Source organism: Scatophagus argus, chromosome 2 (genome assembly GCF_020382885.2).
Source record: "Scatophagus argus isolate fScaArg1 chromosome 2, fScaArg1.pri, whole genome shotgun sequence".
In the NCBI taxonomy this organism is placed as follows: Eukaryota; Metazoa; Chordata; class Actinopteri; family Scatophagidae; genus Scatophagus; species Scatophagus argus.
Genome location: NC_058494.1, coordinates 13,182,298 through 13,209,134, shown reverse-complemented (window position 1 = coordinate 13,209,134; position 26,837 = coordinate 13,182,298). Strand labels below are relative to the sequence as shown.

The window sequence follows — 26,837 nt, the reverse complement described above, 5'->3', positions numbered from 1 at the left end:
GTGAAACCGGATACACCAGACTTATTCATACTTATGAGCACCTGCCTTTGTACAAGACAACACCGAAAAGGGATAATCTATCATTTAAACTCTGTCAAAAACCCAACAGGGAGATACGTGTGCATACATGTGGCATATGTACACTGCACTCATAAAAACAAAAAAAAGAAATGCAAACTGTTCGATAAAGAAGTTGTCCCAGTGGTCCTTAGCAGAGTGAGCAACTGTAAAACAGGTCCTTACTGCTCCTTACTATTGCATAAACATTTACTAGCAACATTCTCATGTAAGTTGCACAGCCTGCAAAAGAAATTCAGAGTACAGCTAGAGATTAGAGGTGAATTTCAGAAACATAAAAGTCTTAGGGAGACAAAATGGACAGACACTGCTGGAAGAAAGTGCTGTTCACTACAAATCACAGCTTACCTCACTTTAAGGAGGATCAGTTGCTTGAAGACAAAGGCTGTGTACCAAGGCAACGATGCAATGAGCTAAATAAAACACAGCTCAGGTCTGCGAAACGTGCTAGTATGTGCTTGCAGAAGCAGAGGCTCGTACTCTCCTTAATGTAGGAGGAGACAGCGTTTCCTGTGCTGTGACAGAAACATGTGGTATTGTCTGTTTGAGGTTTGTAGTCATAGACACTACAAACCACTCACATATATACCTGCAGCTTAATGCCAACAGTCGACCTGACTACCCAGCCTGGCTGCAGACAGCTACACTGCTGCTGTAATAGTTTGGTCCCTTTCTATGATATATTATTTTATCAAGTGATTAAAAAGTGAGAGATCAAAGCAGCAGCAGAGTTTTGAAGGGAAGGCCACAGAAGCCTTTGTGTGTTTGACATTTCTGTTTGACATGACTTAGCGTCAGTCTGTCCGCAGCACGTGTTTGCAACATTGTGCCTGTTGGTGATGAAGCACAAATAACAGGGGAACATTTTATGATATCTAACTTTCCTGCTTCAAGACTTGCCTTCCTGTGTCTTTAGAGAAGATGGAAACTGTGAGAGGGGCGTCCAGGAGACAGTGGGAGGAAAAAAAACAAAAAACAAAAACAAAACAAACAAAAAAAGAAAAAAAAAAAACAAACCATGTGATCTTGCTAAGAGTATCAATTTCCCAGTTTTTACTTACTACAAAGCACAGAATTTCCCCAAGATGAAAAAATCCCTTCTATGGCTTTCTGTGACTTTGTCCTCGGAAAAGTGCTACTAAAAACCACTTTAAGCAGGCCTAGTAATATTGTGGGTGCTTTTAATTTAAAGGCACAACTGGGACCTGTCTCTCAGAAAACACAAACACAGACAGAGCTTGAAAGTTGACGTTGTGTCTCAAAAGATTCAGGGAACGACCACAGCCTTTTCTTCACACGAGCAATTAAATCACACACTCCTGCACACATGAACAACCTAAAAATCCAAAGTCATGGGGTTATTGATGAGTTGGCTGAACATCTCTGAATGCCTCTATGCGGAAGGCTAGCACACCTTCACAGTCTCCACGCTGTCCTTCAGACTTTCCAACTTTCAGTTCTCAGACAATCTAATGTTAACTGATTGACTGTGCTGTGATACATGTGGCTTGGCTAAAACTCAATAAATCCATTGCCAAAATCTTGGAAAAATAAGAAAAGTCCATCCCCCTGTGTCTGTGATCAGTCAGCAAATCAATCGTATACAAGACTTTGTTTTTGCAGCACAGTTCAATCCATGCTGTAATGTGAACCTTCTGTAAATGCCTCATCACATGGCCTGGAGGTGATTTAGAGTTGCACTGCTGTCCTCACGAAACCCGACACAGAAATGCATCGTCTTACAAAAGATGCAGTAATTCAGAGGCATTTTGATCGAGTTATCTTTAGCCTGTGAGATGTGTTTGCAAATGACTGTATAGTGTCACAGAGCATCATTTGACTAACCACACACTGAACTCTATTATAGTGGGTCTGATTGCATCAGTAGTATCCTGAAAGACAGAATGCAGATTAGGTATAATGACATAGTCCAGGTCTGGCTGCCTTTTGGCCACTATGACCATGCCAGCCCTGAGCCATCTGCTAGCTTACATGGCTGCTGTCTAAGAATAGACAAACAGTCACACTCTAGCAGAGACAAGCACACAAGCGTAGAAAGAAGAACTTGCAAATGCGAAATATGCATGAACACAAGCAACGGAAAAAGGAAGAACACAACGGCTGTGCCAGCAGAGCAAAACACGTTGCCCAGCCTCACAATCACGATTCACTTCTCTTTTTCATAAGGTCCAACTGTGCACTTTCATTTTCATAAGCACTGCTTCCTAAGGACACCGCTTTCATTCTCAGGTCAAAGAATGAGCCAGCCCTTGGCAATTATCTCTCACTGCTTTTTCACATCGTTATTTATGTGACAGAGTGACAGCTTTACACCTTTCATCCACAACAGCCTCCTTGCGTGTTCCTTCATGAGTCAGATCTTCATTCGATGTTCCAAACAAAAGCATTAATGACCATTTTGGATGAGTAACCTCATTACAAATGAGCAGAGATGTACAGCATGACTCAGATCACGACTCAGCGGTCTCAACGGTTAAATCCGAACGACACTGACCCAACAGTGGCATCAAAATAGAAAAATGTAGCAGACATGTGAGACAGAGCCATGTTTTCTTTAACTGAAGCCAAAAAAAAAAAAGACACAGGAAGCCAGTGGGTGCACAGTTCATTTGAATGAAAAATATGGGAACTGGACAAGTGCAGAGGGCTAAACAGGTGCATCTGTGATCCTACACTGACCCCTCAATGAGAAAACACATCAAAATATTTGGCCTGCTATAATTTTCCTTCATCAATACAAATTCTCCAAATGATAACAGCTTTGTTTAAGTGCAAACAGATGTTATATGTGATGACTGCCTCCAATGAATACACTAAGCAGAGCAATTTTTTGGCCCTGTGACATGCAAAAGAAGCACTTTGGGAGTTGCTGATCCGAGAGGTTTGTTTAAAGCATGGAGACGAGCTCAGGCTTTTTATTTGCATGACTGGAGAGATCCCATCAAAGAGATAACTCTGGTCCTTTATTTTCCAATGAGGGCACTTAAAATTGACTTTCATTGGTACTGATGTATGTATCTTTACATTTCTGAAGATGAAAACATTCTGTTTGTTCCAGTCTGCAGTGTATAAGATCATTTCTGCTGGTGAAAAGTTGCTGTATTTTCAAGTGCTTTCACTTCACTCCTTTATTACTCTATAAAAAGTTTCTATTGTGCGTTTTTATCTGCATTACTTTTGGTTTCCTTTTTGTCACTGAAGAGCGTTACAGCAGATAAAACCACAGCATTTATATCTGCAACAGAACAGTTTATAAGCAAAGGGGTACTTCACCAATTTTAAGCATAAATGTCTTGTTTCAAGGAGTACTACTCAACATGAGAAAACATTTGTATGATGATTTCTGTGGCTCTGAAGGGAACTTCGTCAAGTCTGAGAAATTAACCTTGATGATGTACCTTGAGCTTAAATCAACAAAGAGCCTACATCACAAAGTTAGGTCATGGAGTTTGTAAGACATGGACATTCACCAGGAAGGGACGATATACACCATAGGGGCAAAAGTATTGGAATGCAGCTGCTTTTCAGGTGTTGGGCTGGGCCACTTGCATCCACTGAAGGGAAATCTTAATACTTCAGCATACCAAGACATTTTGGACAATGCTACAAAAGCAAAAAAATGCACAAAGCAAAGTCCATAAAGACAAGGCTGGATGAGTTTGATGTGGAAGAACTCAACTGGCCAACGCAGAGTCCTGACCTCAACCTCATCCAACACCTTTGGGAAGAACTGTAACGGAGATTGCGAGTCACAGAGGCCTTTTCATATTTTTCAACCTTATGATGCCCTTTGTATTGCACAATACCAGTGCAATAAAGGGTAAAATAAATAATTAATAAGCATCAGTGCAATTATTGTGTCTGTGTATAAGCTTTTGAAAAACAGCACAAATCCAAGGACAATAAATCTCTCAGTTGTCACCATTACATTATTTTAAGTGGGACAAAAGCAATAAATTGTACATTCTTGAAGTTAGAAAGTTTTCTTGGAAAACATCTTCAGTGGAGACCAGAAAACTTGTTTCAGGTAGAATTCTTGGCTGGCCTCAACTTTGACAAGAAAGTAATGCATCATGCTTCTACTTTAAAAAGTATGTGACATTTAGCTGACATATCAACAACCATCATGAAGCTTTAAACCCACTTTGTTCCTTCCTTAAAACCAATGTTCTCCTTCCATCAGATACAATTCTATTTTGCTGTAGCAGAGAATCCCCTTCCCACTCTAGACGCAAGCATAACTCAACACTCCCCTCTCAAACCCTTCATTAAAATCCCATTAGACACATCACATCCAGCCCTACATTTAATATTCACTGAGTTAAACTTGAATGTGCCAGAAATGCCAGAAACAAAGCCGTCATTGTCTTCTTGAGGAGCCTCCTAAAAGCCAAAGATATTCAGTTTTCTGTGTTTAACAGTCCTGACAATATTGGTATGCTCTGCAGAAAGGGAAAGAAAACAGGTGGTGAAGGAGACAGAGAGTTAAAGAAATCAGTAAAATGGTATGCACAACATGTAATCAGTGCAGATGAGCCAGACTATTTAAACTGTGTGTGTGTGTGTGTTTGGGGGGGTTGGTTTAATACTGTACCATAGTTTATTTTCAGTTCTGGATTATACATTTACAATTCTTTTCGCAAATTTTGCATATTGTTTTAATGTGCATACTGATGTTTGTTTGGCTCCACTTCCATGATAAATGGGTTGGAAATTTGCACTGCCATCATGCAGGATAGAGTTGCGAGGAAATGCAACCTCGACATTAATTAACGGTTAACTAATGAAGAGATGTAACCTAATCTTTGAGGAAATCTACTAAACTGCAAATTATGTCCAAGTCTTCATCACATAGTGGGTCTGTACCAAAGACAAGAGTCTCCTGAATGTTATTTTGAGCTGAGTGGATAAAATGAAACCTTTTAACTTCTAGCAAACAATGCTAACTTTCAATGACAACGTTGATGGGGCACCCAACTTTTAACTATAGGAAACATTCTGTTTCATAATTGTATATTTCACCAAAATAACATCTTGCTCTTGCACAATATTTTCATGCTTGCAGGTGGACAAGGTACTTGCTTTTCTTCCCCTTGCTGCCACAGTTTGGAGTCAATTTTTAAGGGGTGTGCATCAGGAAAAGAAGGTAACATGTCTGTTGTTCCACTTATACACCATTACTGACAGCTCTTAAACACTGCCTGCAATTTGAAAGCTCGGCTAGTTTTTTTTTTTTTAAAAAAATGTGGTTCCCATGAGGCGAAACCCCTGAATCTCTGCCCTGGTGCCGTTCAGGTGCATACTTCCCCTTCCTGAGTGTGTCTGCATGAGTCTATGTGAGAATGTTTCTCAGTTACTGTCCTCTATTTTTCTTGTCTCAAATATTTTTTTAAACCGCTGATGACATTTCCACTGGTCCTTTGGTGGCTCCTTGAAAGAGGAAGAGATCATTAAGTTTTATGCCTGCTGCTGTCTAGATGAGAAGATGGATGGAAAATCGAGAAAGTAGAAGGAAGTACAAAAGTTTACAGGCAGTCGTAAGTGTGTCATATGAATACAGGATTAACATATGCATAATTTAATATGATCTAAAATGTTTATGGAGTAGTTTTACGAGCACTGTCAGGTAAAGAATGAGAGTCTCAAATGAGAAATATACCATCTCAACCTGGGACAAAAGCACATTAACACATGTCGCCTCTCATTTCAGTTTCAATTTAAACACATCACTGCTATTTCCAGTGCTAATCTAATTGCTTATTTTCCTGATAATGAGAAATGGCACTAACACATTTAGTGAGAGCAAAGTGCAACAGTGACTTACCCCAAACTGTGACACAAAGTCTGTTATGCAAAGCATGTACTGGAAATGGATGGCTTACCCACTCACAGTGCATTTGAGTGTAGGTGTGACCTGCTGTACTATAGAGAGACAAATGCTCTGATCATAGAAGCTTTAATGTGCTTAAAATACGGCTGGGCAAAAAAAAAACCTATGTCATGCCAGTACATAATTTGATAAAATGTTTTGTTTTTTTTTAAATACTTCAAATGGTTCCAGACAACAACAACTGCGCTGAACATAAACTTGGACGATCAGGGGAAGTGATAGTTACTGGTTAGCAGTGTTGGCTTGGAAGTAAAACAACAGCATTAGCTACAGAATACCGAGACTTGGAAATCGCCTTGAAGGAACCAAGACAAGACATTAAATCATTTGTGCTAACTTGCAGGGGCACTTGGTAAGTAAGTGTGAAAGTATTAACAATAAAAATAGTGGCAGCTTCAGCCGTCATCAGACACAGGAACAGCAGCCACAAGGTTAAACTGACAAGAAGGATATGAAACTATATTGTGGCAGTCCTCGCAGTCGTGATTTTCTGTGTCAGTTTAAAGGTTGGTTTTAGTTTAGTTTTTCCCTGGAGCGATGACTTCAGTATCAACCCAAGTGTCAGTGCATGTTTTTTTAAAGGAGCATGAGCAACTATCTTCGTGTTACGCTGCATTCTGTTTAAGGGAGATAACATGATGGTGTGTTTACAGTAGGTAGTGACAGAGTGAGGTCGACAGAAGGGAGCTGGGAGGACTGAGGAGATTCACACTGAGCAGTTATCTACATCCAAGAAGAAATCCCTCTCGGTCAATCCTTCATCCGTACTTTGATGCTGAAGGAACGTGGCAATTAAAAACCCTGATGCGTTTCTACACCATAACAACTATCTGTCATGTAAGACGATGAGGTTCTGTGAGGTTGGTGATGGCTACAGCTGACATGAACACACATCTTCACTTCAGAAAAGGTCTGAAGAATGCCACAGGCACACTTCATCTTTCCGCCTTGTCACTTGTTTCAGCCCACTGAGAATGCGACCCCTGGCCTTACACGGAGCAAAGCAGATGGTACCGATTGGTGTTGAAATACAGCTCTCCACAAGGAAACTTCTGGGAGAGCAGATAATGACCTGTGCCAGAACACCTCAAAAAGATTGTGGGGAAAGAGTGGAAGAGTGAGGAAAGAGGGAGAGAAAGAGCTGTAGATGCAAGGTCACTGAGGTAAAGTGCATGGCCAAGGAGAGATGACGTGAGATAAATGCTACAATAGCAGTGATGGGCTTAAAAAATGCCAAATGAGTGAACACAGTCTGGATCGATAGCTGTAAGCAGAGACTGAGAAACTGAGAAAGCAAAGCCCAGCAGGGCAGTCATTGTGGTGATTGTAAGAGCCTGCAGTTCTGTAAGCTAACTGACCACAACCCAAACATTTCTGAGAAATGTGGAAGGGGTACAAGGAAGGTCCAGCCACAGACCCTTCCACAGCTGCAACAGGGGAACTGGTATAGGCAAAAGGATAACAGAGCCCAAGCTGCAGACTACCAAGTATGAGGTGGGAAAGTGGCCAGCTGGTTTAAATATTTCAGTGCTGGATGCTGCAGAGCGCTTAATGAAAGGAGATGAGAAACACTGTGTAGTTTATCTTCTTAGTCACACCACTAATTTGTCCATAACATGTACCACTAATTGGTTCTCTTCTTCAGTTCACTGTTTTATTTCACTTTACAATAAAGTGTAAGAAACCAAGCAACTCAAGAGATACAAAAAAGAGGTGCATGACAACTGTGCTGCATGTCATCTAAAATGTTTACGTCTCTAAACTTCTGTGTAGAAACCAAATTATTTTTACAATTATTTGCACAAATAAATGTTGTGCACTAGTAGGAGCAATTTGGTTATTGGCAAAAGAGAGTCAATGATTATGGGGAATAATCATTAAAGCAAAATCAGTGTATCCTTTATACACATAAAAATCGGGGCACCACCCTGTCACAGCACGCACGGGGAAAAGGCTACAACTGAGGGTCGCAGTGAACTTTTATTACCTGAGTGACGTCACCTCGGACCCCCGTGGAGATGGCTGGACCACAGCCAATGTCTGTGCCGGTCCTGAGTTTGAATTCAGGATTTATGACTATGTGTGCGTCTCTAACGGTCAGTCACTCTAGTTCAGGTCTCTTGGGTTACATGTAGGCCTCTCTATTGTTCTCATGAGCACATGGCTAGAGATCCCAACATAAATATGTAGTGACAAGTATGACAATTATGTATTTAATAATTGCTTCTAAAGTTATAATAACCACACAGGGTTTGTGCGAGCCAGAGACCGAGTTCTGTACATTCTTATTATCATCCCAGAATCAGAAAACACTGTGATGGATGACCCATAATGCCTTGAGGCATAATACCGCCACAGCCTGTCAGCCCTAAGAAGATATGATATGTCTGACTTCCTCCCTTCTGTGGCGTACATGTAGAGCAGAAAACATCCTCCCACTGTGGGCAGCTAGAGTGATACAAAATGTGTTTGTAGGGCTGCACAGAATGTGTTTTTTGTTCCACATTCAAAGCTTCAGAGGAGGTTTTTGAATTAAGCTTTGAATGTCAGCTATCATATTTACAAGATCATCACCTTAAAAAAAAAATCCTCAAACGCAATCCCAGTTTGAATACAATAATTCTTAGATCAGTTAGACTTTTTTAAAAAATTAAATCAACTCTCTTTCATGAATGTAATTTGTCCAATACAGCCGCCTCTGTCTGTCTGTCTGTGGTTATCACTCTGTAGTGCCACTCAATGTCCTGCTCATCTGATTGGTTTAATGTACCAAATAATGGCCTATCAATAGGACTGAAGGATACTGTGCCACAGACAGGTAAAGAAGAAGGCATGCACAGACTGGAGCTGCACCAGTAAGCAAGTAGAGCTATGTTAAGGCAGTGGACGTTGTTGAAGTTGTAATAAACACCACAATCATATGAAATCTATGAAATATTCAGAATTAAAACGTCAGCATTCTGAATAAAGCTTCAAACTGTTTGTTACAGCCCTTTTGTGTTTGTTCCCCTCTGACTAACTAGCGTACTTGTGAAAGCCCGCTATAATTTTCTACTTCAGTGTGCTGATTAGGGAAACCAAAAAGCAACATAAGAACAACATTCTTCACTTGCTGATGGAAAAGGAATCGAAGGCCTTATGAGATTATACACACATGGATACAATTAGCTTGGAGACTATGAAGACATACTGTGATGAGGGACAAAATATTTTCAGACAAACAGTCTGCTTGTTTACTGTAAAACATGTTCATGCCTCTCCTACTCTCGGCTCTGCTGCCTTCAGGGCAAATTCTTTGGTCAAAGACATGAGCCAAAAGTGTACTAAAGTGTCCAACGTGATGGGAACAACAGGTTAATTCTGCACAGGGTTGGATTTCGCTTTGAAGAGTTAGATCTGAAACTTTTGTACCTGCAGCACAAAATATCTTCTGGCATTTAAGGTCTCTAGAAAATAAAAACTCTGAGAGGATAGGATTGCTAATGATATGTTATGACAACAAGACTGCAAAACAGTCTCAATGAAGTGTTGCTGATGTCTGTGGCTGATTGAGTTTTGTTGATTTGTCTTTGATTATCTGTGGTACTTATTATCAGCTAGCTAATGTGATTAGCAACAAGCAAACAATGGCTGAGTAGCTTCGACTGGTGCCTATTGTGAAGCATAATGGAATGATGCTTTATGTAAATCAGATATGAGGCAGCATTAGGGATTTGTTAAGCTCCAGCACACTGGCACCGCAGGCTGGCTACTGTGGGAAAATGCATCCAAATTAATTTCTTAATTCAATAATGCTCTTTAGTATTGAGATGCTGTTACAGTGACTTATTGGGAACCACCAAAGTGCATTTTATTTAGGCAGCAGTCTCAGTCTCTGGTATACTGTGGCTGGTATGCGCAAAGCAACGATATCTTACTTTACAAAAGACTTGACTGGGACCTCTGGGTGCAGCATCCAACAAAGCAACTATTCAGCCATCAGACTGCAAGTTGGGTAAAAGCAGACCATGCAATGCACTGAAAGCATGGAAGATAGTTGATGTTTCAAAGGTTTTGCAGGCCTCCAAGGCATACAATTACAGTTAAATAACTAACCACAACCTAATTTCTTCCCACCAGAAGCAACTGACAAGAGTTTGAGAAGAGAGGAGTTTTTACAATTCCCTGAGGAAGAGCAAAACTCAAAGCGAAAATCTGACCTGTTCCGACTCTTCAACTCTCCTTGAACTTGGCAACAAACTCTCTGGAGAGCGGACACAAGGGATTGTCAAAATTAAATCATGTCAAAACAGCTTGACTCCATCAGTGCCTGGCTAATCCACTGCACTGGATCAAAGTCAGGCTGCAAACTCTGCCTGATGTGACGAGAACTGAGGCTAAAGGAGAAAACATGACCAGAGAGAGCCTCAGACCCCTGAGACTTTAAGAGTAATAGAAGCTATCCCGATTGGCCAACACTTTGTCCCATTATGGCAGATTGATTATCCATGCATGCTCTGGAGCTGAAGACACAATGGGAAGGAAAGGGAGAAAGAAAAGGATAGGGGAGGAGGAGTGTGCATGAGAGGGAGGGGGGGAGTGGTGGTGCTCACCCTCCACACTCCCTGATGGCTGAACAATGGAGAAAAAAACAGAAAAAATATGAGAAATGTTAAAGTACAAGGGTACTTAAAGTTTTCCACAGATCTCCTGTCACAAAACACTGACCACATCTCAATCTTAAAAAAAAAAACATTTTCCATACAGCACACATGAGACACCTGGCCAACTAAGTTTGACACCAACTGCCTCAAAGCACCACCACATCTCCCCCCCCTTCTCTTTCTCTCCCCCCTCTCGTTTACCCCCCTTTTTCTCCTTTCTCCAAAATCATCAGCTCTCCTTGTAACACAGAAAAGCACACGGCAAACATAAAAAACAACAACTCACCCAACCCTTTCCTCTCCTTCTCTCCTCTCCCACTCTCTTCCTCTCTCAATCACCACTCCAGCTGGTGAGGCTTGACTACTGCTGTTGCTGCTCCTCTGGCCACGCCCACAGCTCAGTCATGTGACTGCCATCCCAAGTGGCTGGGAAGGCATTCGGGCAGTCACACCCCTCATTCAGAGAAAGTGAATGGAGAACATTGTGGATACAGCAGGCTATCTGAAACCACGTGTGGATCAAGTACACCGGAGGATCTCTGTGTGTTTGTGTGTGCAGTTTAATCAAAATGAAAGACAATGTTAACTGCAAAAAAATATTTATTTTCATTATAATGGCAGTGTGTCGTTTGTCTGAGTGTTGTGCACAAGACAAGAGGCAATAACCTTCTTAGTTCTCTGCCCCTGTGTGTGTCCATCTGCTCTCTCCCTCCCATGGCTTTGTTTCACCTAAGATGGTATTGGATGTGTGTGTGTGTGTGTGTGTGTGTGTGTCTCGTCTGATTAGACAAGAACAAACTTATTTAAAGGTAGAGGCCTAGGATGACATTTCTTGTTGAGAGTTAGATCAGAGGATTGAAACTATCCTCATATCTAAATATGAAGTTATGGCTAGGAGGTGATTAGCATAGTTAGCATAAAGACTGGGAATGTGGAGCATTTTTACAGAGGGTAGGTCCCGGACTAGTGTTTAGTTGGGTGTATAACTTCCTTGCTTGGTAACCTTATACAGATAAAAAGACTCCATGGATTTTACCTTTTTACGTTAAGCTAAGTAGCTTTGTAGCTTCATGTTTATGAGACAAACATGAGAGTGGTATCAATCTTTTACAGCAAATAATCACATAACAATATGAGCATATTTCCCAAGATGTCAAACTATTTGTGTTAAAGATAAAAGTTCCTGACTAAAATCCAAACATAGCCGATTGTCCACTATGATTTTAAATGCTATGTGCTGCAATTGTGATTTCACTGTCTTTGTTTTGCTGTGGCGACCTTCTTCCCCACAGTGTACAAAAATATAAGATATAAAATAAACCAACATCTTCAATGAATCAAGCTGCACTGAAGTCAGTATTGGCTGCAAAACAGATAAGAGTGGTTCCTAAATCTAAATGTTCTCTGGAAATATGTATGACTCTGGTGTGCTTCCTGTGTCCCAGTTGACCCACAACACAGCCAGCCCGCTGACTGCAAAAATAGTCAACATGATGTTTTCTGAGAATAGTCTTTAGGATTAAAGAAAGATTCTGCTCATAAAATGGATTTGATCTTGCCTGACTGGAAGGAGAGAGTGATTAATTTGTTCCTTTGTTGACATGGCTCAACTTTGTTTTTCCATCAGCATACAGGCTGAGCGAGGTTTTTTGTAACATTCAGCAGAATATGCTTCCTTCCTGCCGAAGCTGGAGCTGAACTCAACAGTTGGCTGTGGTTTCATTTCATTGTGAACGTAAATGTGTGTTCATATCACACTGTTGGAGCGTATTCAGTATTGTTATCAGTTTCCATTTTGAAGTGTTACACGTCTCATGTACTATTGGAAAATCATGTAGTTGATTTACCACTGAATAATTCTGCGTTTAGACAGGTTACTTAACTGACACGTAACATAACCTGCTCTGCTCAATATGCTTTAATATAATTTCTTTCTCTTTTTCTTCTTTCTTTCTTGTTGACTATGTATGAACAGCTATAGACATCTATAGCCTCTTGACTTGATGGCATTTTGATGGCTTTGATTCCACCATCACTGCTGTAGCAGTGGACTTTCCATCAGCAAAATCTTTTTTCCTCATATGAGGTTTCTAAATCTGTCATCTACAGTGTGGAAACAAAAAAAACTGTCCCTCAAGCCTATAGGAACAGCCATTTTTGGCAAAAAGTCTGACAATTCCTGCTGCAAATCCCTTTTCAGCAAAGAAAACATTTTCCATATATCTCTTACTAAACAATAAACAACGTTGCCAGTGTCTCAAGCTGCTATTTCCTCTTGTGGGAACCAAAGATCAAAGATCTCTGAGCAAAAAAATGAGGGCAAATAAATCAGAATCAAAGCTCAGTAACTGTGTAAGGCAGGGGTCTTATAGTATGTATGTTTATGTGTCTGCATGTCATATTGTAATCATAACAGAACAGGAACACGTTTCAGAAACCCTCGTAGCATTTACTTACAAAGGTTTGTCTGAGTCAGATTGTTTTGCTGTAAGTCATGTTCTTACTGCAGCTCTGCAAAGCTCAAATTAAGGGGATGTAGCTGTCTTTCATTATTTTTCTTCTGAAACACTGCAGCCATTTTGCCTCAAACATTTGACAGAGTCAAATCATGTGGACTGGCGGCACAATTTAAGACTAACGTGCAGTGATGATGACTGGCATGCTGTGAGGCCCATTTGGAGAGCTCTCTGATTGGCCCAGAAGTCAGGGCTCATTGCTGAAGGCCACCAAATCGGGACAGGGCACATATGAAGCTGATTTATAGAGTCACCTCCATGATTCAGCGGCCTGAGAGACTCAGTGACACAGTGTCCCCCAAGAGAAGGGGAAAGCTGAGGAAAGGGTAGAAAGGAAGAAGAAGTGGGGAAGTGAGTGAAAGAGGAGGCAAAAGAAAAACAGAAATGAGAGAGGAGGAGGGAGTGGGTCGCGGTGGTTGGAAGAGTAAGGAGCAAGAGCGAGAAGGGGAGAGAGAAGAACATCTGGCTTGGCCTGCATATCTACTGGGAAAGATGGGTCTGCTGGAGACTTCCTGTTGTGTTTTTCTGCTGTGGTCGCTCTGCTTCCCTCTGGTGCAAATGGAGACAGCATGTGTGGAGTGAGGATACTTTATCTCAACACCCCGAAGTGGCCTCCAAGGCTCAACCTCCCCCTTCTGGCTGAAATCACTGAACACACATTAACAGCACAGATGGATTAATCTGTGTATCTTGGGCTACTTCACACTTTGACAGTAAATACTTGACTCCTCCAGACCCTCAGCTTGCACATTTTATCTCAGGGTCACAATAACTCATGGTTGTGTTTGCCTTTCATCAGCTTTTTACTGCACTAAGAGAGGAAAAACTCTGTGCTGTTATTATAATGATGACCTCAAAGAACATAAACTGGCCAGATTTTTGTGGTCAGATCATTTGTTTATGGGCAAGTGTTTGCATTACACTGTCTTTTGGACTGTTTTAAACTGGCAAAGCTTTAACAGCTGGACTGCTTAACACTGCATCAAGGACTTAGAGAGACAGAAAGAACGAGTAGTATTTAAACTAACATACAAGCAATGTTTCTTTAAAATCTCGCAGTACAGAAATACTTAGGTGAAGACTTACGGTATTTATTCAGCTTGTAAGAAAGAAACAAGAGGAAGAGTGGAATAGCATCCAATAAGCAGATTTGTTTCAACTAAACACAAACAGAGGTTTGCAATAAAATTAAAAGAAAGAAATGGGGAAAATGTTCTGTGCATCAACGACAGGATACATCATGCCTCAGACTGATTAGCCTTAATGGAAACCAGTTGTCCCTCTTGCCTCTGCAGAGTCAACAGTCAAGCTCTCCCACAGACAGAAAAGACAACCAAACAAGTACTCACAAAGGGTTTCGATCTCGTGGTTGTTGTACATCTCACTGTGAGTAGAAGTTATCTCTCCTGCCATCCCTTTTCTGTCTCTCCCCTCTGTTGCTTCCAGGAGAATTTATCAGGAAAAAAAAAATATCTGATAAGGCAAGAAGGCCTCTGACTCTTTCCCAGCCTCTGTGTTTTGTCTATGTGGTAGCTACTATTCAAATTTTCACTATTCTGTAGTTGAGCTAAACTAACTTCCCAGTCCATGCACACCAAACATGCAGTCTCTATTTCTGATGTTCTGGAGTCAAAGCCGTCCCTGATGAACAATAAACACAGTGACTCCAGGGATCGGCCTTCTGGGGAATCCCTGGCCCTTTGCTAGATCTGCAGAGGCAAGGGACAGGGATGACTCAACTCCAAAAAAGAAGAGCGAGGATGGAGGGAGCTCTGTGATTAAACTCCTTGTGCGGTCACTGCATGTCTTCCAGAAACATCTAACCCAGTTATGAAGCTAATTATCTATAATACAAACCTTCCATGTGCAGATACGGAGAAGCAGATACAGAGACAGGGAGATTTTCTGTTTTTAGAGATGATAAACCATCATTTTAGAATTTCCTGGAGTGGAGAACACATTGGAAAAGTACTTCAGTCCTCCACCGAATAATGCATTATACTGTGCCAGTGTGTAAAACAGAACAGCTTATTCAAGGCAACTTGCCCTTTTCCCCAAATCTTCAGTTGTAAATAAGCTTCCTCGCTCTCCCTCCCGTGATGATGATGTGTGATGATGATGTCTGTAGTCTGCTGCGTAGCATCACAAAGCTCTTCATACCCGTCAAAACAGGAGGTGAAAGTTCACCTAAAGATCCTCCAGGCTCCATTGCCAAGGTTTTTTCTCAGCACATGAAGCAGCTAATTGCCCGTATACCCCAAAAGCTGCAGTCATATTCTCTAAATCCTTAAATTAACACTACGAATTTCAATTATGGCGTACGATCCTGTTTCAGATCAGCTCTGTTTCTAAGTGCTTTTAAAGGTCTGTGCCAATTATTGCAAAGCTAAGACCTGAGTAACATTATGATTCAATAAATCCGTATGGGTAAATTCCCAACTGAGGGACCAATCAGTCAGCTAAGCAGCACATCTGCACAAGCCTCACTTGGCTGATCTACAACATTTATCTACAAGGTGCGATAGGTGATGCTACTTACGTGCAAAAGAGGCAATGCGATTATTAACAGGAAAGGTACTTTACTTCCATTCTGCCTTGAACTGCTACACACTGCTATATTAAACAGTAAATGTTTTTTTTCTTTTCCTTTCGGTTTATCTTTACACTGTGCTGCTTATGTGCTGACAGGCTCCCTACTGGAATACAGAAGAGAGTTTGAATTTCACATCTACAGAGCTGACAGCCTGGAAACAGAGTAAATAGCACCAAAACTACACTTCAGCATCACCTCATCGCTGCCCAGTGGACCATGATGTTTACACAGTAACTTGGTAACACATCCTGCTGTTTTTGTGTCACTCATGTATCCGTAGACTCCGGACTGATTTTTTTTTATCTATGGAACAAAAATACTCGAACAGTGGATTTTTATATCCTTTATATCCTGCAGACAGCTTGCACTGTAGGTAACGCAGGTGCCAGGTTTTGACAAGGAAGAAGGAATGAAAAAAAGAATATATGGTTATGGTATATGGTTATATATATGGTTCTGTTGCATTGATATTGATTGTTTTTTAGTCCAACAGTGTGAGAGGAGTGGAGTGCAGGAGCTTTAATTCGATGTAAAATGGTCAAAAGCTACTATATCATCATTCAGTACAACACACAATTAAATGTGTTATCAGTTAAGTTACATAAAGAACATTATACATTACATTTATACACAACCTCACACAAGACTCCCTCTGCTCCCTCATCTACTCTCATCTACTTGTTTCAGCAGATGGCAGGACTGTGGCGCAAATGACCATCTGTCTGTCACACACACACACACACACACACACACACACACACACACACTCACAAAACAATTATTGTCCTTCCAGTATGCTCTCTATCAGCCAAGAAGTGGGTCAAACATCATTAGCAGAGAATGTGGAGAAAGAAACTGACCTCAAATGAACCTTTCTTTATTACAAACCAATATCAATGTAGATATAAGCAGTTAGCAGACTGGTCACTCAAATTCAGACATTTAACTGTGTGAATATGTTAAAGATAAAAAAGCATAAGCATAAGCCTATTTTTTTTATGATAGACATTTACATAGTAGTGCAGTTAGATAAAGCGTCATATAAAATATGCAGTTCCTCATTTTTTCAGTTCAACTATGCCTGATTGATGACACTAAGAAAAATGAAAAACACTCACTCGTGCTGGCATGGTGTTTTTTTTCCATTTCAAGACTCTACATCACTCTGGATTCATTTGCTCATTTCCATGGCCAAGATAAGGGACATGATTTTCTCATCAGTTTCTTGGACAAAGGAACCACAACCGAGGCTTATATCTGGGTAAAGAGGAGGGAGGATTCACCCAAAGATGACCAGTTAAATAAAGATAATGACAGCTGAGACTAAACGTTATCTGTGTTTGCTTCATCAAGCTCTGATGGCCCATATCCTCTATTTGTCTTTTATCTTACAGTGATGGAAGAGGTTGATAAAGGTTTTATGGGCGTGTACATGTGTGTGTGTGTGTGTGTCTGTGTGTAGAAGTCAAAGTTTGATAATTTTGTGAAATGTCACATCTCCAGTGTCATGACAGGAAGTGGGTTGGATCTCTCTCTCTCTCTCTCTCTTTGCGTGTGTGTGTGTGTGAATGTGTGTTTGTGTTTGAAACTGTATGTGCTTTTACATGTATGTAAAGAGAAACTTGTGAGTGTTTTAATAAAGACATTTGCCAAGATGACTGAAGAGGACAAAGGTCTTTGTGCAGTGGTGGGAAAGTTCTTTAACTCTTGACTTCCCCCAGCTGCTCAATGTAAACTTCAACTTCCGAAAGCCTTATCAGGGGAGAGGGGATATGTGTGTGTGTGTGTGTGTGTGTGTGTGGGGGGGGGGGGGGGTGTATTTTATCTGGGACAGAGGGGCTGATGCTTTCCCATTTCTGTCAGCTCCTCCCTTCTCCTGCAATGTATGACATTCATAAAAAGGAAAACCTTTCATGTCCAGTTCTCTTAGTGTCCACTCACTTCAAAGAGTTGCAAGACATTGTTTTGAATATGTGTCTGCCCATTGATTTACGGGAGTATTAAAAACCTTAATAAAATATAAACAGAAAAAGGATGACATCTGTGTGTTGGATGCATCTCTGCAGCAATACACCAGTGCGCTGCAAGCTTGTGAACCTGGAGATGTTAGAGACAGCTTTGTCAAATCCTGTCCTGTGAAAGAAAGTACTGAAGATAACATCTTTCATCTAAATAGTGCTATGTAAGTGAAAATGGCTTCATAAATCAGGAAATACAGTCAGGTTCTGTGTGTTAACAGATTCCACCTGTCACACACTGCCCCCTGGTGGATTGTTCAGAAAACACACACACGAAAAGTCACACAAGAACACACAAAAAAAAGTCATACTCAAGATAATAAGAGGTGACACTTGTCACTGTTTGCACTCTAGGGCATTTATCAGATAAAACAGTCAGACATACCGAAGGCTGAAAGACTTCTAGTGAGCAACATTATTTGGCAGCAAAGTCAAAGATGGTCAGGGACAATCTGTGCCTCAGTGTAAGAACACTATGCTGTGACCACCATACTGTGACTAAAAGGGCCTTCTATCTTTATATATTTTCACCTGCTACAGTGAACCATGAATTTTCAACATTTACATCTGGCTAAAAAAACAGGGTTGTGAATGAACGAATATATCACATCACATCATTAACGAGGATCCAAAGTAAGGACTTGTTTCACCGTTATGTGTAACAAAAGCTTCAGTAACAAACGTTCATTTAATTGCAACTTGCTCTGAATCATTAATTTGGAAAACCGAATTTGTAGACTCCACTGAGAACTCATAAAAGATAATGATGATTTACTTCCAAACCATGAGAGGAATGACTTTAGATTTGTTATCAGGCTTCCAACCTCACTTGCACATCCACTGATCCTCTGTTATTGCAGTCTTTTGCCTTTATTTGTTCACACAGTTACAGAGTGAGATACAGATAACACAGGAATACTAAAACCTTGAGATCATTTTGATCCCAAGGATCTTAACAGGTATGACCACTGCAGAGCCTCAGAGTTTTGCAGTCACCTATGCAGTACAGCAATGATGTTGCTCTCAGTCAGCAACAGTTCACAAGCACGTAGGCAAAAGCTCTCTTTCCTTTTCTTTGCCTCCCTTTTTTCTGGGCAATTAGCTGACAGGTCACATTGAGTAATGGTCTGGGATCAGTCCAGAGTAATTACACTGGGAGAGGATTGACCTCGGATATGCCTTCGCCTGAGGGTCCCTCTGTGTGTGTGTGTGTGTGTGTGTGTGTGTGTGTGTGTGCTCGTGTAGGTGTGTCAGCGAGAAACAACAAAAGTAAGACAAAAATATTTGAGATGAAGAAAGTGTGCTTGTGTGTGTGTGTGAGCCCTTTGTGACCTACGGACAGGCAGAGACAAATCACCTTTCGCCCGTCGCAGGCCCCTCCTCCCCGCTTTCAGAAAGTCAATCCAAATAAAAGACAAATGGCTTCACTTGCTCTTTATTCCATAATGACTCCATCTCAATTAGGAAAACAAATCATCCACAACATAATCTATTTATTTAGGCAATAGAAGGACAAATTCCAACTCCACCAGGTTGAAATCAGGAGATCTGTTTTGTTCCTCACCCTTAAACACACATTTCTTCCCTAAAGCAGAAAGCAGCACTGTCTATACCTCTTTTACACTCTCTTTAGTGCTGTGACTTGTGAAAAACAAATCTGTCTCTGGTGTTTGAGCATCCTCGTCCCGCCAATAACACAATAAAACACTAAAGGAGTTGTTAAATGAAGTTACTGGATGTGACCCCAATGATAACCTACCAGTCCCATCATCCCATTGATTAACCACACTGTTTATGGTCTCTAACACATGACCCTGCCGGCGCCCAGCTGCAGTAAGAGAGAAGATGTCCATTATAATGAGAGGGAATACTTATCTCAACAATGCACACAAGTCCAATTATTTTGTCAATTGTTTATATTAATTTGGAGTTGCAACAATTGATCAGTTAGTACAAAAAAAGTAGTAAAAAATATTGCTTTTTCATGCTTTTCTTGTCATATGTGTGGGTAAACTGAAAGTCATTGTGTTTTGAATTGTTCAAAACCACCATGGGCAGCATTTTCTGCCATTAAAGGTACATTAAACAATGCAGTGAACACAAATGTTAGATGCAGCCCTGCACTGACAAGCTTCCTGCATATGAGGAACAAAACAAATTTGGGCTACAAAAGGTCCAGCAGGTGAAACACAGTTCCTCCAATTCTGTCTAGAAGTCTTAGATAGAGGTCTTTCTTTCTGCAGTGTTTGGTGGACTGATGAACAGCAGTCCTGCCTGTCGAGATAAGGCTCCCTGTCTGCGGACCAGATACCAATCAGAACGAGTCTGGTGTCTTTAGCCTGAAGTGAACCTGATGGTCAGCTTTCTTGAAGTCACTTTCCTTGCATGTGCTGCAAACATCACTTATCACATATACTTGAAGGCATAACATATGGAGTCAGAACCTGCTTCTTCCAGCACTTGAAACTCTGTTGCTGTTAAACTGAGTGAAATATTAAATCTATTTTTACAGCTTCACATTTCAGCAAATGGAAAATGGAAATTGTACAAATACATTTCAAATTATTCTTTTCAATTGCACTGAACTTACAATTTATTATATTTATCAACCTTGTCACCTTGGCTAAAATTTAAATGATTTGGGAAATGCTTAAATAACATATGTCCATATAAGTTTACAATGATGGATCTACCCAACCATCTATTAAGTTAATGATGATAGCATACTATAGGAAAACTAACAATTGTATTAATTATTGATTAATCTGTCTGTTGTTCTCACTGATTAATCGATTACTTTTTTGGTCTACAAAATGTCTAAAAATAGCAAGGCCCAAGTTAACATCTTCAGATGTCGTTCTTTTATTTGACCAACAGTCCAAAAGGTTTAGCGTAAACTTTGAAAAGCAGCTACCGTAATCATCACACTGAAGGAGTGGGAACATTGTCCGCATGTTTGCTTGAAAAAATGACTTCATTAATCAATTATAAATGTGGTTTCTGATTCCTTTTTTTTCTCTGATCATCTCATCAGTTAGTCTGCTAATTGCTTCAGCTCTCGTTAAATGGTTAGTCTGTGTTTTTCTCTGACCTCCAGTGACTGAAGTTGTCAAAACACAACGCATTAACTTATCAGTGATTTTCCAACAACTGCAGTTCTTTCTATAGTGTGTATATGTGTGTGCATGTCCACAACCTTTCCCATGCTGACATTTTGCACAAACACCCCAGTGTATCTCACTCTCTGTGATGCTTAGATCAAAGTATGAAGGGATATTTGCAAGGAAGTTGCCTAACTTAGGTCACATGACCCCTTAGAGAGGAAACGCACAGCATCGAGGTCACACAGCATAGGAAACGATCACTCCGACAGAACACAGAGGGAAGCACAGGATACTCTACGAGCTTTTGTGTGTGTGGGTGCACACAAATGGTGTGTGATGTCATTTCCTCCAGGAAAAACTGAACTGGGCAGGAAGACAGCTTATCTAATAGACTCCAAAAACACAGCTGACAGTCATATGGAAAAATGAAAAAGGTAACGCCAAATAATCATTGCTTGTAGTGTTGCAAACAGCTTTTCCCATAGGACGCAGGGACAGTAAAATCTGTGACTGCTGTTGTGATGCGAAATGTGAGGTGTTGTGATTCTATTCTGTTTTATTCAGCTCTCTTGACAACAGAGGTATGGACTCGAATCACGACTTGGACTCAAGTCAAACTTGAGTTATACTTAAGTCTTTTACTTGTAGATACTTAATATCTTAAGAGAAGAATAAAGGTTAAAAAGTATCTTATTTAAAAAGTGTGCCACAAATCAGTTATTTTCCTTTATTTTTGGAATCAACTAACATTGATGTCATGGCTCCATAACATCTACCGAGCATCAAATTTCCCTTTTGGTGAGTAAATCTTAGAAGAAAGAAAATTTTTACCAAATAGTCAGAGAATAACAACTATGCTGAGTCTGAGTCCTGTGTTGTCAGAGTTTGTTACACACTTATGGACTTCATGGTGCACTGACGCACACCTCATTAACTCTGAAATCTACGACGTTTTGTTAAAATGGTGTTACAATTAGTGAAGAGACCTTTATGACTTCAGGGGTCGAGACTCAGTTTAGGGCTTGGGACTTGACTTCAGGCTTACTTGTGGCTTGCAAAACAATGATTTGATCCCAACTCTGCGTGCTAATGTGTTAAGAGCACAGCAAGGTGGGTGGGCCCAGTCACAGGCCCTGGTCCCTCCAGGCAGGTCACCCTTCATTTAGACCCCTATTAGGGCCTCTCTCTGTGGACACATAAATGGCTACCAACCCCATAGTGTAAAAGAGAACCGTGTAAAAACTTCAGCACAGACACAGACTAGAAATTTATAGTCATATGGAGCAGAAACTGTATGGATACAGCAGGATACAATGAAGCACAGACAGAGAGAGAGAGAGACTGTGACAGTAAATATACTGTGGGAAATCTGACTACAAAGCATCCGCCAAATATGCAGTGTTTCACCTTACAGGAAGTATAAATTACGAACCAAGAATATAACATAAACCGGCCTAAATCAAGAGGAAAGCAAACCCATCGTTATATTTCATAAAGAGCTAATTATAAAGTATCTGGCAAAGTGGTTAGTAGTGATATGTGGACAATGATTTATCCATCCCAATACAACACAGTTTTACCCTTATACCTTTAGCATTCGAATTTTGTGCATGTGACTAAGGGCACATAAATAACAGACAGAACAGCAATGGAAAAAGCAGCAATAATCACAATATTTTTTAGGATCAAATGATAATGTGATAATATGACAGCTTTAAGCTTTAAGCAAATTGAGACTCTACAATCAACTATGTTTCTTAATGGTGTCTATCTTGCTTAACGGTGTGTTTACAAACAGCAACCAACAAATTCTGAATTCCCCCATATTTACAGAACTCAAGTTGAGTAGTTGTGACGGAGCGTGATAGGCAGACCTACACAGAGTATATGGAAGACACATGTATCAGCACGTGTATGCAGTATCGTGAGGGCTGCTTTGTCCCTGATGTTTGTCTTATCACTTTAGCTCACAAAGTGAAAACTGATCAATTTGAATATTTCTTCATTCTGAATCAATTCTAATTCAGAATATAAAAACAATTACAAATTCTGGCGTATTGCTGTAACAAGCTGCATAAGAGAAACTAATGTAACTCCTGTTGCATACAGTTTTACTGCCACTGTGGCACTAATTACTTTATAACTGCCATACTACTGATGCTGTTCTGATGCTGCCACGGTTAGGCTTTCATCACGTACCAAAAACCACCGCGGCTCCAGTTCTGCATTAAGAACAGACATGGATTACCACAAATACAGATGTTCAGTCTGCTGTTTCTACTGACAGACAGACCTCCAAGGACATGGTCAGTTATAGTGTATAAGATAATCCTAAAATAAGATAAGATAATCCTTTATTAGTCCCATAACTGGGAAATTACAATCACTATCTGACGTGCACACGTCAGACTAATCAAACAAGCTGCTCCTCTTGCTGGCTTTGTTCTTAGTGAGACGTCTGACTCTTCTGTCTGTCACGAGTGGGGAAGTCACAAGAAGAAGTCCAAATGAATCAGAGTCCAGATGAAATGTTATCTGGAAAATGTGACATTTCTTAAGCAGTGGGATTTGAATGTAAACTAACTTGCAGCCAAAAGTGAAAAGCTGTCCTGTTGCCCTCACAGAAGGAAATGTAATTTGGTTTAATTTGAGTTTAAAACTTCTTATTACACTCACTTAAATATCTTTTCCACTGATGGAATCGTCACACCAAACTGGCACGTCTGTGCTAGAACAGTCAAACAGGCTGTACAACTAAATCATAACACCAAAGCACAGCGACTATATACCGAACAACAAAGGCATGTTAACATATTGGAGCAATGGGTCACATAGAAATTACAGAATCCTAATCCTAATCCTAATCCATTATCATCAGCTTCATGATCAGTGTTATACCTGTAGCACCTCTAACCATAAGTGATGTCATGGTGCACTAACTAAGATTAAGAGCCGGGTAGTAACAATGACCAACTATGAGTAACAAAGAGAAAACTCAAATTTCAAATTAGAGTTTTTTGGTAACTGTAATAATGCTATGGGCTGTTTTTTTCAAAGAGTGGGTTCCCATTTTGTCTATCTTAGTTATGAGGCACGAGGTATTAGAAAACGTGTATTAGAAAATGCCAAAGAGCACATTTAAGTTTCTCAATAAACAATTTCAGATTTCAGTATTTCAGCCATAGAGAGTGGAGGATGTGGGCTGGACTGACGGCAATGTTAAGAATAAAGAGACTTACTCTCAGGGTTGGGGGATTTTCGCCCACCATGACTGGGCGAGGAACAGCGGAAGGTGGTGACGATGGTGTTGTGGTGAGGGTTGGGGTGGTGTGGGTGGTGCACCGCTGAGTGGTGGCCGTTGTTTTCTGGCGGAGCTCTGGTGATGCTGATTTCAGGTTTACGGACATCTCCAGGACTCGGAGGCTCAAACTTACGAGCGTGGTTCTGCTCTGAGGTCCGGCTGGTGCCGTTGTTGTTATTGCTGCCCTCATTGCGACGTATCACTGGGGAATCAGTAGGTGTCTTGGCAAAAGTGACCTCCCTCTTGTGGCTCATCTCGGGGGTCTTGGAGTGGCCCAGGACTTCAGGGCGTTTCAGGGCGCTGTTGGTTGCAAAGCGCGTGGAAGCGGGGCTGGTGACATTATCAACCTGCTTGCTGGAGGAAGAGATATCAATGGAAAGTTCAGAACGCCGTGACACAGGCTCAGGTGTCTTGGAGCCTCCTCCACCCATGATGGAGCGAGGTTGGGTATAGTTGAGATTGTTGTTGTTGGTGGCCTGGGTGGCAGTGCCCAGGTCACGGTAGTAGATGCTGGTGGGAGACATGGCGTTTCGGTGAGGCGAGTTGGTTGTCCGACGAGAGCCGGGGGAAGAGTGAGATGAAGTGTCAACATCCTCCACCTCAAAGGACCTCTTCAGAGCTGCATGTAAGGGACAAAGAAAAATTGTCAATTTTAGGGTCATTTTACTGCTGAAATGATCAGTGTGAAAGCAAAATTACATCTGGCCCAAAGCAGACACTGCTTTTTTTCTTTTTATTGAAAATTGGGAACCACTTATCCAACTAATCCACATCAATATATTATATTTTATAAATATTTGAAAATGTTTTTTATGTAAAATATGAAGCTGACAAAGTAACTACTAAAGCTGTCAAATAAATGTAGTTACGGGTGCCCCCGAAGGTCAGAACACAACAACACTTCACAAAACAAAATAACATTTTAGAAAACTGAAAAGCATTTAAGAAAACACAACACATCTCAGATTTTAAAAAGGGATTGCTGCACTTTCTGAAATATTGTTTTGTACGACAATTTTTCCAAATAAGGAGATAAAAGGGTAGAAGCGCAAAGTGGCATAACAGAAACACTCATATAAACAAGTACAGCCCCTGAGCACACGTATTTAGTCACTTTCCACCAGTGCATAAAACAGAACAAAAAATATCGAAAGCACATTGACTCTGTTAAATGTTCTTAACCAAAACAAGTTCATCTTTCCCTTTTAAACAATTTATTAGTCAAGTTTGCTGTTTATTGGAAGTAGGAACAATATAATAAATATTCAAATAGGTCATACCAATTAACTGAGCAGTAAACAAAGTGATTTTTTTAAATCCAAGTTGTAAAGAGTCTGAGGTTTAAGTATGGGGTAGCTGGAGAAGCAATTGGTGGCAACACAAAGGAAACGGCATGCACAAGCAATTAAGCCTGACACATCTAATAACATTTCATCCCTCATCACCAGCACCAGATTTTTCACTATACTGTGTAACATATTCAAATCAATTCAAGAATTCTTTTGTTATGCTGCATTCTTTTGATGCAACACGCGTGGCACGCTATAAAATAAAATCCTAGGATTTTACACGGAGTCATTCGAAGCCTTTCACGACATGTTATAATGCATGCAATCAGCCAAGAACTGTTCGCTGCAAAGCATTTAGGCGAAAAAATCCCAAGTCTCCGTGTTTATTAGCAACATGGGCACAGAGATAGAGGCACATCCTTCCCCTTGGTTAGTTTGTGACGTGAGAAAATAACTGCACTGTCCAAGAAGAAGCGACTGAAGAGATGGAATCACCCCCTGGGAAGAGTGCCCTGGCCCAAAGTCAACTTGAATTTAACTTCCATCGTGGATTTGCTGTGCCAAGCCAAAGGCCAGGAGCTGGTATCATAATGACACACTAGTTAGACCAGCCCGCTCACGCACACCCTGAAGAACAACTCCTGTTTCCCACAATCCGAAAGGCAGTGCTGATTATTTGATCTGTTTGTGGCTTGTGGTGTGTCTGTCCATGCACGTGTCTTCATGTAATGTCATTTTGTTCAAAGTGCTCATAAAAACAAGCAAGTATGTGTTACGGGAATGTATATATGTTTATTTTTAAGCAACTACACCCACAGGGAGTGGACTGTGCCCCCGCCCCACTGCTGTGTATAGCCAAAATTCTGGATGGAGGATGGAGAGCTCAACATAATCACATCAAAGCTGTCTCCCCACACACATCAGCCAGCACCACTAATCTAATTTACTGCTATAAGTTGCTTCATTCCAACATGGTGGACACTTGATACAATACAATACCCCCTGACAAAAATCCAGACCAGAGCCAAAGTATTATTTTTTATTTCCTGTTAGTTGGACACAGCAAGAACGTTCTTGTACGCCACATGAATAAATGGATCCTCACTCATGGAGCTTATGATGATTTGTGTTACAGATCTCCTTTACCCCCACCCTCCCTTACCCACCATCACCCACCCTCACCCACCCTCACCACCAATACCACCACTTCCTGTAAACCTTTTATCTGTATAGACCCTAAAGCATGGTTACCTCTCCTCTTTGGTATTCTTGCACTATAGACACTGGTTTTATAAGTGTTCTTAAGGCTGCCTGTAGCCCATCCAGATAGCAGCGCAGTTAGTGTAGATCGTGCCTACATCATGTGCAGAAAGCATGAAATGCC

At 40.8% G+C, this 26,837-nt stretch overlaps 1 protein-coding gene across 5 annotated transcripts in view; it reads right to left on the bottom strand.

Annotated features, from left to right (window-relative positions):
* sept9b (septin 9b) overlaps positions 1-26,837 on the bottom strand; it is a 70,274-nt gene that overhangs the window by 17,230 nt on the left and 26,207 nt on the right. For 3 of the 5 annotated variants that reach the window (XM_046410730.1, XM_046410722.1, XM_046410713.1), the window contains exon 2: positions 24,103-24,783. In XM_046410730.1, the coding sequence (XP_046266686.1) occupies positions 24,103-24,783 (681 nt within the window). Of the gene's footprint in view, positions 1-426; positions 580-10,918; positions 11,066-24,102; positions 24,784-26,837 lie in introns of those variants that run through there. The other 2 variants (XM_046410739.1, XM_046410748.1) reach the window with 2 other exon arrangements.